Source organism: Ciona intestinalis, chromosome 11 (assembly GCF_000224145.3).
Source record: "Ciona intestinalis chromosome 11, KH, whole genome shotgun sequence".
Lineage (NCBI taxonomy): Eukaryota > Metazoa > Chordata > Ascidiacea > Phlebobranchia > Cionidae > Ciona > Ciona intestinalis.
The window spans coordinates 5,009,532-5,020,776 of NC_020176.2; the positions used below are offsets into that span (position 1 = coordinate 5,009,532).

General features: G+C 33.7%; 4 protein-coding genes and 1 pseudogene across 5 annotated transcripts; 2 read left to right on the forward strand and 3 right to left on the reverse strand.

The window, feature by feature from the left end:
• Window positions 1–372: 372 nt before the first annotated feature.
• On the reverse strand, window positions 373–1,626 carry LOC100175160 (peroxisomal coenzyme A diphosphatase NUDT7). Its single transcript, XM_002129806.5, has 2 exons — window positions 1,509–1,626; window positions 373–1,245 (listed from the first exon to the last, which is right to left on the reverse strand). The coding sequence occupies exons 1-2, from the start codon at window positions 1,601–1,603 to the stop codon at window positions 558–560; spliced, it is 783 nt and encodes a 260-aa protein (XP_002129842.1). The 5' UTR covers window positions 1,604–1,626; the 3' UTR covers window positions 373–557.
• Window positions 1,627–1,629: 3 nt separating this feature from the next.
• LOC104266250 lies at window positions 1,630–2,693 on the reverse strand (annotated as a pseudogene). The gene has a single exon (XR_001974953.2). The product of XR_001974953.2 is annotated as a phosphoglycerate mutase 1 pseudogene (transcript).
• A 152-nt stretch (window positions 2,694–2,845) lies between these two features.
• LOC100175959 (60S acidic ribosomal protein P2) lies at window positions 2,846–5,285 on the forward strand. Its single transcript, XM_026836857.1, has 4 exons — window positions 2,846–2,969; window positions 3,804–3,976; window positions 4,558–4,638; window positions 5,177–5,285. The coding sequence occupies exons 2-4, from the start codon at window positions 3,805–3,807 to the stop codon at window positions 5,251–5,253; spliced, it is 330 nt and encodes a 109-aa protein (XP_026692658.1). The 5' UTR covers window positions 2,846–2,969; window position 3,804; the 3' UTR covers window positions 5,254–5,285.
• A 655-nt stretch (window positions 5,286–5,940) lies between these two features.
• LOC100181337 (cytochrome c oxidase subunit 5A, mitochondrial-like) lies at window positions 5,941–7,301 on the reverse strand. The gene is made up of 4 exons (XM_002130142.5): window positions 7,111–7,301; window positions 6,888–6,988; window positions 6,500–6,649; window positions 5,941–6,161 (listed from the first exon to the last, which is right to left on the reverse strand). Exons 1-4 carry the CDS (start codon window positions 7,193–7,195, stop codon window positions 6,042–6,044), a joined length of 456 nt encoding a protein of 151 aa, XP_002130178.1. The 5' UTR covers window positions 7,196–7,301; the 3' UTR covers window positions 5,941–6,041.
• A 1,304-nt stretch (window positions 7,302–8,605) lies between these two features.
• LOC100183695 (transmembrane protein 98) lies at window positions 8,606–11,195 on the forward strand. The gene has a single exon (XM_018814191.2). The coding sequence runs from the start codon at window positions 8,606–8,608 to the stop codon at window positions 9,302–9,304; it is 699 nt and encodes a 232-aa protein (XP_018669736.1). The 3' UTR covers window positions 9,305–11,195.
• Window positions 11,196–11,245: the final 50 nt, after the last annotated feature.

Consider the following 11,245-nt stretch of genomic DNA (forward strand, 5'->3'; position numbering starts at 1 on the left):
CGTACTTGGAACTTTGCATATGTTAAAAGGTAAAACCAAATTTTGAAACATATATTTCATTGAAATTACAAACATAGGCTACCGTTACCTTTTAAAAATGAAATAAATTTAACAAATCAATATAATCTTTGTTGCTGAAGATGTTATAATAAGTTCTTCCTAACAGGTAAAGAGTTCATGTTACATTAATACATGTTAAGATTGTATATCCTAATCCCTGAATTTATTTAATTACAAATTTCACTGATTTATACATTGAGTAACACAGTCCACAATGCAATAATAACATATGCATAGTTAAAATAAAATTATGAAAAAGTAATTAATAATAATTGCACATTTTACATTTGTAAGTGGGTAATTGCTATAATACTGGTTACAAATACTGGTACAAGCATAAATTGAGTTGAGTATGTTAGAACTATGTAATAATATCATTTACTGCGCTGATGTTGCTATTAGGAATAATCATTCATATATTCAAAAAACTGATCTTCTGTCATAAAAACTAAGGTATTATTGAAACAAACATATTTGTAATCATATATTAACACTGTTTAAAGCTTGTAGTTAAGGGTGGTTGATTTCTGTTTAGTAAAAGCTATGATTCTGTGGTTTAAATATTTAATCTGGAATCCCATATAAGAGTCTTGTGTAAGAGGCGTATCCCCTCCAGCTATATTATAGCCAGATTTTTTATCCAGGCAAACCAAGGCAGCAAGAATTGCCATATGTGCAGTTAGGCCGTATATCAAGTGTTTGTTGTGCTTTGGGTTGAAAACTTTTGCTATAAAGTCGCAGCCAGTGTCTGATTGGGGTTGTGAGTTGAATTTGAATAAGTGGAGGTACAATCCTGGTGTGATTTTAGATTGAACATATTTGTGTGATGAGCTGTCCAAGAAGAAATCAAGTCTACAAGCAAATATATCATCCACTTCATCTGTGTTTATGTTTAACTTCACATCTTGAACATCTTTAATAAAACCTATAACAGGGGTGACCAGTAGTCGTGTGTACGATACTGTGGGGAACATGGCACCAAGCACTTCAACTTGAGATGGCTTCAACCCTATTTCTTCCCATGTCTCACGTAAAGCAGTAGCTACAATATTATCATCAGTATCGTCTTGTTTACCACCAGGAAAACATACATCCCCTTGATGGCTGCCGACTTTATCCGTACGTTTAGTTAAAAGTACAAACAATTCCTCTTCATGTTCAAAGAGTGGAACCAAAACAGCAGCTCTGAATAAAATGTTAAATATTGTTAACTATTAACTTCAACTTAATTATTCATGGGCAGTAGTGGCAGCATTGATTCTTGAACCTTTGCAGTCTAGCCTTATAAAAAACTTAATAAATTTTACTTATCTTTTCGAATACAATAGCAAAATCAAAGGGAATAAGCAGCTAAATACTAGTCTTTAAAATATTCCGTGTGTAAAAACTACTAGAGATAAAAACTGGTAATTAGTCTATACATGCTTTTACATGAAACACTTGTATACGGTTTCAGGCTTGATTTTTCTATCTTAAGCGTTTCTTCTTTATATTTTTCCATATGCAACTTCATTCTATTTAAGATATTAGTAAACTTTTCCATATTGCCTAATGAAAATAGGTTTATCTGCGAAAGCAATGATTTATTTATTCAGATTGAACTCAAATTGGATGCAAAGAAACAATATCTTGAATATATATTATACTGTATTATACAGAACACCTTATTTGGTGCAGAAGCGTGCAAATACAGAAACGATTGCAAATGACATGATTTGTATATAGCCTACTGCATGCAACTTGTTATATTTTGAGTTTATTTTGCTTGTCCTTGGGCAGCGACAGCAGCCATAGCTTTATCAACTGTTTCCTTGTCACCCAGGAACTGCATTGAAACTATCGGTTTCATGTTTTCATCCAGTTTATAATAGAAAGGGATTCCTGTAGGTATGTTAAGTGCCATAATCCTTTCATTTGACATGTCATCTAAATACTTGACAATCCCACGAAGACTGTTGCCATGAGCTGCTATAATAACCTTCTTCCCAGCTTTAATGCTCGGCACAATTTCATCATTCCAGTAAGGTAAGGTTCTTTTAATAGTAAGTTCCAAACTCTCACATTTTGGCATGTCTGCTGGGTCTACATCTTTGTATCTCTCATCTTTGTTTATGTTGTCATAATACTTGTGTCCTGGCTACATTTCTGGGGGTGGGACATCAAAACTTCGACGCCATAAATGTACTTGCTCTGCACCGTATTTCTTGGCAGTTTCACTTTTATTCAGCCCAGTTAAACCACCGTAATGACGCTCATTTAAACGCCATGTCTTCTTAACAGGTAGGTCTTTCGCGTCCAAGGCGCACAGAACAGAATCTAAAGTGTCCTGTGCCCGTGATAGTACCGATGTATACGCTAAATCAAAGGTATACCCTCCGTCCTTTAGAGCTTTTCCAGCAGATTTCGCTTCTTCTTTCCCTTTATCACTTAATTGTGCATCGTACCACCCGGTAAAGAAGTTTGCCTTGTTCCATTCGCTTTCACCATGCCGAACCATTACTACGGTGTATTCAATCATTTTTAGTTGTACAAATGAAACCTTTGGTAAAGTAAAATACTCTCAACGTACCGTACACACTGAAGTCTGTGTCTAAGGTACTGCGTACATGACTCTGCACACAAACCTAGCAGCAAAAAAGGTTAAATTTTTCAGGCGTGTCAATAAAAAAAATTGCACAGGTCATAATACAAAACTGGAAACTAATTAGAATAATATAAATGTTTAAACATTTAGGATCGTAATAAACTTTTCTTAAATGTTTTGTTATTTTGATCCCCAGATAATAATTGAAAAACTGCAAGCGCGCCGTCAGTGGCGTTAAATTAACGCCCCACGTTTCGAGTTCTTTCTTTTCCTTTCTACAAAAACTTTTGTGGCATCATCGTTTCGTGTCTAACCTGACTTAAATGTAAGTTATTATGCTATAATATATTAGTTTTTGCATGTTATATTATGCGTAATACTACACATACGTTTTTGAGACTTTTTTACCGTCAAAAATGGGGAAAATCGACGGCCGCTTTTTTGCAAATTCAAAATGGCGGAATGAACACTATATTGATTTAAAGGAATTAGAAAGACACTTTACACGTTTCATCTACATACTCTGCTTTTTGAAAATGTTTATGTGTATGTAAATTACATGTTAGTGCAAATAAAACCTTTAAGTATGACTACAATATTCCGAAGTTTATTTTTAGTGAAATTGACATAGTTTTACCTCTAAGTTAAAATTAGGTTCACATTTATCACGAACATCAATCTTGAAATGTAGGCTCATGGTAAAACGTCATTTGTTACATGTGACCCTAATAAATAATTAATTTTGCTGACATGTTAAAATAGTTCCTGCACAGGTCATTTATATTGCCAAATAAACCTTACTAAATGGTTGCAAATAATTAGCAAATAACCTAAGTTACGGGTAAAATTGTTTAAAAAATGTTATTGGTGCAAAAGTAAACTTTCACATAAGAGATCCGAGGGTAACATGTTAACTAAAATGAAAAACACTCTGTTTAAATAATGAGATTTAAACACCTTTTATTTCGTGTTTTTTTGGCTAAAAGATAAGTAAAAATGTAAAAAAAAACATTCTATAAGAAAGCTGGTATTTCTGTTGGCAGTATCAGTTTTTATGGGAGAATCCATATTTTTCGCTACGATTATAAATACTAGGATATCAACCATATTATAAAGATAAAGAGTAATGTCTATATACTGACTGACTTTATACACCCAGCATGCGTTACGTGGCTGCTTATCTACTCGCCGCACTCGGTGGAAACGAAAGTCCGTCGTCCAGCGATATCAAAAATATCTTGGGCAGCGTCGGCATCGACGTAGATGATGATAAACTTAACATGGTCATCAAGGAGTTGAAGGGAAAGAACTTGGAAGAAGTGATTGCTGCAGGTGAGAGTGGGGAGTGTATGGTCAAATGTGTTTTAAGCTGGAGATGACTCACTACCCAAAATAAAAGGAAGTAGGAAATAATAGAAAATAAAAGTTGTTAAATACCAATTTCACTGATGTAGTTGCATTCCTTTGTTGGGATGGTAAAAGTCCCACAAATGGAAGGTTTTATTGAGAATTCATTTGGGGCTAATGGATGCCAGGCTCTTACATGCCGATGATGAAAAAATATCACCATCTTTCGACTGATATTTAGTGATGTTTTCTTCACTTTGACCTGAGGCATGCTACAAGCCAAGCTCATATTTATAATTTATGTATTCATTTTGATGAATCTCTTTGTTTGGTGCAGACAGTACTTGGTTTAGTAACTGATGTTTGTTGATGAAGAATTCTATAATTCTTTGGTTAATGCTAAATCTTTGGTGCACCATAGATAGATTTAGGTTTGTTGGGTATTTAGTAACAGTGGTTTATTCTGTTATGATGCAAAGGAATTGTCCAACAATACGAGTGTTAGAAAAAGGGTCAATTTTGCCAAACGCATACCACAATTTAAGTTAATCAATTTGTCATTACAGGAAATGAAAAACTTGCAAGCGTACCATCCGGTGGTGGTGGTGCTGTTGCTGCCTCCGGTGGTGCAGCAGCCGCAGATGAAGGTAAGTCTTTGGGGAGTTAAAATGGGGATGCGGAAAACAATGGAGAATAAATTATAAAAGTGCAGGTTTACTGGGATTGAGCTTAAACAAGTTGACTCTTAGTCATGAGCTTTTCAGCTTGGTTTGGCCTAACAAATCTATAAGCTATATAGATGTCCCCGTTTGGTTACAGTCATCCCTATTTCTCCTTGATTCTTACCCAGTGCATGGATATTTCTCTCGCACTGCATTTACCTGGAGATACATTATGTCTTCCTTTGCTTGTTGCTTCTCTGTTTGGGAAAGCTGAGCAATTGAAGCAACAAAATAACTAAACCCCTAAAGAAACTATTGCTTTATTATTTATGAGGTCTGAGTTGGGATTTTCTAGCAATTAATTTTTTAACTGATGTTTCAACCTCTTGATCAGATCATCTTTATAGTTTGACCTGGTCGTGGTTGTTTGGCAACTTTATTTACTATGTTATAACTTAGCCCCGCTGTATTTACTAAGTACCAAGCTGGTTTTTACCCTAATATTTATCTTTTAATACTCCAGCCCCCAAAGAAGAGGCAAAGAAAGAGGAATCTGAAGAAGAGTCCGATGACGACATGGGATTCGGGTTGTTTGATTAAGTTGTAAAACTAATAAAGAATCCTCTACGAAACAATGTTGTTTATTTGGCTTGTCTGGTTTAGAAGTTATAACATGTGTGTTTTTTTAATTCATATTATGTAACCTGCTTTGGGTAAAGTTGCCTTTGGAGTTTTTCTTTGGAAATCATTTGTGACCACTCGATCTGAGCAGATGCGAGTACATCTAGCTTTTATCTAAATGGCCAACAACGAGCAGCCAGTGAATAAGATTCCTGTCACGGCAGCACTGAGCGAGCTAGTAGTGTCTTTGTTTGGCTGTAGTCAGGTACAGTATGAAACCAGATTCCAGGGAAGTCTTCCCAACTTGTTAGTTTGTTCGCATGCAGTCAAAATGTTGTTAGGGTTAATTTGTCATATGGAACTTTTAAAAAAACATTTGTGGTGGCGATATACCTCTTAAACTTAGAGGCAGCATTGCTGTTATTAAAGTTACGTTCATTTTTTTTAAGCTTGTGTAAATTAGTTTCAAAAAATATTTGGCTAGAAGAACATATGTTGTGTGATAGAAAGGAGAGTCAGTTCTGTGACAATAGTAGTAAATCAGTAATGTCTAGTTTCTCACATTTGTTGTTGTAACACCTTTTATACCTGTTCTAATTTGAACAATGTTCTTAATCTGAACGATAATCCTGTATGCATATTCTATACCGCGTCCCAAACACCTTGTACATTCAAACAATACCAGGTTTTATTTCTAAAATATTGGAACAAGTGATATTCAATCCAGGTGCAGATATGAACTGCCATAATTAACTTAATATAAAGATTTAATCCAGAACTTGGTCAAGACCATATTCTTCAACTGTTTTAAGACCAAGGTCATCAAGGGAAGGCCGGAGTTCTTGGACGATGTAATCATAGATGTCTTGTCTGTCGTCACATTTGTTCTGGATAGGACAGGAAGTTATATTGTGGTATTGGGGGTTTTGAGGTATTCGTGTAATTCAATTGTTTTTATAGTATTGGTTTAAGGGTTAATGAGATATGACATGTGTGTAATTTAAGGTTGGCTAATTATTTGGATTCTTTATTAAAAACAAAAAGGAAGCTACAAAGAAACAGAATTTTGTTACTCTATAGCAAAGCTGATGGTTCATGAAACATTATATTCTTGCTTTCCTAGGCGTTACGTTTATTGCAATAAGCCCCTGATGAAAATGACCCAAATAATAGGACTTGGGTTGGCCAAAAACTTTGCTAAAGATCAAAAATACAACGAGCCTACCTTAACCATTTCCAAGACTCTCATAGCCAGTGGTAGGTTGTTTATTCTTCTGCAAGCATAAAGTGCAGCTTGTACGATGGCTGGTTCTGGTACAGAATCTTCTTGGTACAAATTCATGAAACCAATTTTGAAAATGACATAATCAAGATCCTGAGAAAAGTGACGTCAAATATACATGGAATATTATGTTTAAAAGTTGAAAGATATATTCAGGTTTCTGTCAGTTAATTTTTGGGTACAAGTGTACAATCTTAATCTGCCATAAACAAAAAACAAAAAAAGGTAACAAATTACAGATTAGTAGTTGTGTACAGTGTGGATTGTTCAGTAGCATTTTTTTAACAAACTGTATCCCTCATAAAAACATTGTATCATCTAGATTGTTTACCTTTCTTTCAAAGAAAGATATCCATGCTGCTGTGTGTTCTTCATCTGTAACTGCAACGGCTGAAGAGCTGTATTTCTTCACAGATAGTGGAGTGAATGAAACTGAAAAATAAGAAATTAAACCCAATGTACAGTAAACAAAAATGGAACAGTGTTTAACCAAAAATTACTCAAAATGCTAACTTTTTAAACATAATTTTAGTGAATAAAAACCCATGTAATACCTGCTTGTTTTGGCACAACTTTGGCGGAAACTATTTGATTAAATCTTGTTGAAACTTGAGCCAATCTAAGTACAGATCGAAACATATTGCTCTCTTTAATATAACGTGCGTAACGACCAAAAAAACTTAAACTTCAAGACGAAATTATGTGGTAAATGATTAGGAAGCTAATATAAATGGAAAAAATAATTTAAAACGATTAAAATAAACTTTAAACTGCTCTAAATACGGCTGACCTTCGCTAAAAATTGTTTAATTTCTGCAGTGCGAACGTACAGGTTAAAATAGGCAGTGGTTACGTAAGTAAAACTCCTTTTTTAATTTTTGTAAATGTTTTCTTTTAAATACAATAAAAGTTTACAAATACTTTACAATTAAATCAAATATCATTTTGGACTAACGCATTTGACAGTAAATATAGTTTTTGTTGTTTATTTAAACAAATATTAGTTATTTATTTTTAATCGGTCAACACTGAATATTGAAACAGTGTGAATTTTACTGATTTGCCCAAAACCGCAAGAGGGCGGTAAACATCACAATCACGTAGGCAATGCAAGTGCATGCTACGCAAAAAATGTGCAGAAAATGCAATTTAAACTAAGAATACAACATATTTAAATTCATAATTGTGATAATAATAAAACATTTGTATACAAAACCTTCAAACAAAGTACAATAACACATGATTTTATTGTAGTTTTCTTTGACTAGGGCGGAAATAATATTTTAATATAGATTAAAATGCAAAAAAGAATGTTATGGGATACAGCAACACAAAGCATCGTTAAAATGTTTTATAGATACGATATTTTAGAATAGGAACACATAATTGGCTTACTATATATTTATGCAAACAGCATTGGCCGTACCAGCCGCCAGCGTGCATAACAAAACATGACGTCACTTTTAATACGTCTGTACTGAAATAGCTTCGTAAAATCTGGACTCCGATTGACAGTTGTTTTGCTATGTATTTACTGTTACGTTTTATTTAATAAACTTTCTAGGCGGAAATGAGTATACCTGTTAAATGGTATTTTCATATACTGATCAGATAGTTTGTATATAGTACTGTGAGAAAAGATGGAACACCTTCATCGCATAATATCAAATATCCTGATCGTGTTTTAAACAACGGTTTATGTGAGTCGCGAGGATCAGTTTTATAATTCTTTGAATGTTCTTTGTTTACTATCAAATCGGACAAGAAAACAGAATAACAAGGTGTCCCATCTTTCCCCACCCTACCATATAAAGTTAAACGTGTAAGTTTAGGGAGTAATTGAAGTACATGATAGGACAGTTGTGTATATTTTACTTTAAAGGAGTGGTACATTTGTTATTTGATCATGGAATCATTCAAATTTTAAATTAATATCCATAAATTAGGTGCTATTTATATATCTTGTTAACTGTAAATTTTAATGTACTTTTTGTAAAAGTTCTAATTCAAAGCAAAACTAAGTGAATTCTTGCTTTTTCCTTCACAGCCATGGCTATGGAAACAGTTGTTATTGTTGCTGTTAGCATCCTAGGTGTCGTGTTTGTTGCTTCTCTTGTTACGTTACTGATCATCTGCCGACAGAAATATCGGCTTTGTCGACGACACCATTCCATTCTAAGTGACAACGATGATGATGAAGGTAGCAGTGAGACTGTTGTGCGAGTCGGGAATAATGCAAATGAAAATCATATTCAGTCAACAATCACATTTGATGACGGGACAATTAGGCATCTACTAGAGACCGAAGATTGGGCGAATGATATTCATGGTCTTGTTCCGCACTGTATCGCAATACTGAAGATGTGTAGAGAAGTAACCGAGAAACTAGTCGCGCTCACATTGGATAGGAAACAAGAAAACGTTCAATCTTCTGACATGGCCATTATTGTAGGGGTGGCGAAACGTATTACACCTCGCGTGGATGACGTTATAAGTTCAATCGCTCCACCACTTAATCCGATATCCCTTGAATCAAAATGTTCGGCTCTCATCTACTCCGTCCAACACTTAGCTATCCTGGTGCGCAAAGCTTGGCAATCTACTGGTTCACTGGAATGGATTGACATAGCGTTTGACACAATGGCCGATCATATGAGGATAATAAGCAGTGCGCGATATTATCCACAAGTCTCTCAACATAATAACAAGCCAGATGTGGATGCCAATGCTGAAAGTTCCCAGCTATAAGTGAAACCCTTGCATGCACATGTATATACCATATGGTGATTTGATCTACTCCATGAATTATGGTTATATTACTTCGACCAAAGGTGCCAAACTTTAATAAACGCAAGGGAGCCTGAGATAGCTGGATACGAAATTCCAATAAAAACAAAACTGTATAGGCCTAATGCAGTGCAGGAAATTAAGGGTTAGTCTGCCTACCCTGCCACCCCAGGTTTGGTGCCTATGGTTATGATCAGAATGTTTTGACATCAAAAATATTTTTCTTTCCATACCCAACATTTTTTAATACTTGGTTTATTCTTCCATGATAAACACCTGAATGCGACATTGGAATGTCAGTACATTGTTGTGCAAGAAATATATTATACTTGGTAGCAACAATTCCAATATAAACATCTAACTTTGCATAAAAACAGTGTTTAAATAAGTTTGTTAATCAATACTTTATTTGTGTTAGCAATTGGTGGCTTGGGATTTTTGCGTTTATTTTGTTCTCTGCCTAAATGTGCTTGTTACCCCCATTCATATATTGTTATATTTTGTTAGTGGTAATATATTTTCTACTAAAACGTTTTCATCAAGATTTACATTATAAATAGTTTTTTTTAAGTTCATTTTTAAACTTTTAAAGTAAAGTAGATTTATATATTTGGCAATAGTTTTCATATGATGGCCCATCATACTTTCTAGGCTAAATTTTTAATTTAAGTTTTATTTTATGATTCCAAAAAGTTGTGTTCAAAGTAGTTTAAAAAAATTTGCCAAAGTTTCGCTATTAATGTGCTTAATATTTTGATCACGTCACAATAACGTTGAAAAACACAGGGCTAAGTTTACAAAGATTGTAATTTATTCCTGGTAGGGCTAAAAGTATAGTGTCAAACAAACGTACTATAGCCTTGGGCGATATAACTTTCACATAGGGCTGTGTTAAACGCAACAACAACATTGTGTGCCGTTAAGTACCCTCACTAAATATCTCACTTGTTTATCCTCACATGGGGTGGGGCAACTTTATTTATAACACAGTGTCTTATTTTATACACTATGGGCCAGGGTGCAATTAAATTATTTATTATTATTATGATCATGGTGCAGTTTCCAGTTTATATTTTAATTTGTTTAAAGTTTCTTATTATTAGTATATGGTGCAGTTATAACTGTTATGTAGCTTCTGTGCTATCTATTTTCACTTTGTGCCTGGCCAACCAACATTGTATTTTATAATTTATAAACCTGGGTATTACTTACATTCTATTTGAATAAAAGGCTAATAATACCATTTTAGGAAAATATTTCTCACAGAATATAAGTCGTTCAAATTTTTTTGTTGGTTACACTTTTCATAGCGCTTAGTTTTTTTATAATATCTTGCTTTTAAATCTGTATAGTAACTGTGTATTTTAGTTTAAGAAATCTTGTGCCCTGCAACATATATATTATATATTAAACAGTATTTTTACCCATACAATCAAATTCTGTTTGCTGTTAATTTCCTTTCTTTTTTGCTGATTTATTTTAAACTACAACCCACATTATTGCGATTAAAGAGATAAAAACCTTTTGTTGTTTTTGTGTTATGAAACTATTTAAACAATCCTTCGGTTTATTCTGCATGTAAATTTACGTTTGTTTTGTGTTTTACCTTAAATGCAAATTAAGACAGTAGTTTTACCTAATTAAAATTACTTTATACCTGATTTGTAGATTTATTGCAGTATTACAATCCTATGTTAAAATTCCATGACTTCTATTACACGTACTAAACCTTTGCAATACATTGTTTTAAACTTAAAACATGAATTTTTGTTTTAGATTTTTCACTTTTTCATATATGTACCTTTTTCGCATTGCCAAATGGATGGCTGTAAATAAAAAAATGCTTTTAAAACCCTGTGTGTATTTAATATTGCCTATTTTTATACAAAAAAAGAGGTTTAG

Bases quoted from the DNA above. Each gene is read 5' to 3' on its own strand.
- LOC100183695 (XM_018814191.2), top strand. From the start codon at position 8,606: ATGGCTATGGAAACAGTTGTTATTGTTGCTGTTAGCATCCTAGGTGTC.
- LOC100181337 (XM_002130142.5), bottom strand. From the start codon at position 7,195: ATGTTTCGATCTGTACTTAGATTGGCTCAAGTTTCAACAAGATTTAAT. The intron at 6,650-6,887 runs GTAAACAATCTA...CACTTTTCTCAG, and splicing joins TATCTTTCTTTGAAAGAAAG to GATCTTGATTATGTCATTTT. The intron at 6,162-6,499 runs GTAGGCTCGTTG...TGTCCTATCCAG, and splicing joins GAGTCTTGGAAATGGTTAAG to AACAAATGTGACGACAGACA.
- LOC100175959 (XM_026836857.1), top strand. From the start codon at position 3,805: ATGCGTTACGTGGCTGCTTATCTACTCGCCGCACTCGGTGGAAACGAA. The intron at 3,977-4,557 runs GTGAGAGTGGGG...TTGTCATTACAG, and splicing joins GGAAGAAGTGATTGCTGCAG to GAAATGAAAAACTTGCAAGC. The intron at 4,639-5,176 runs GTAAGTCTTTGG...TTAATACTCCAG, and splicing joins TGCAGCAGCCGCAGATGAAG to CCCCCAAAGAAGAGGCAAAG.
- LOC100175160 (XM_002129806.5), bottom strand. From the start codon at position 1,603: ATGGAAAAGTTTACTAATATCTTAAATAGAATGAAGTTGCATATGGAA. The intron at 1,246-1,508 runs GTATACAAGTGT...CATTTTATTCAG, and splicing joins GAAAAATCAAGCCTGAAACC to AGCTGCTGTTTTGGTTCCAC.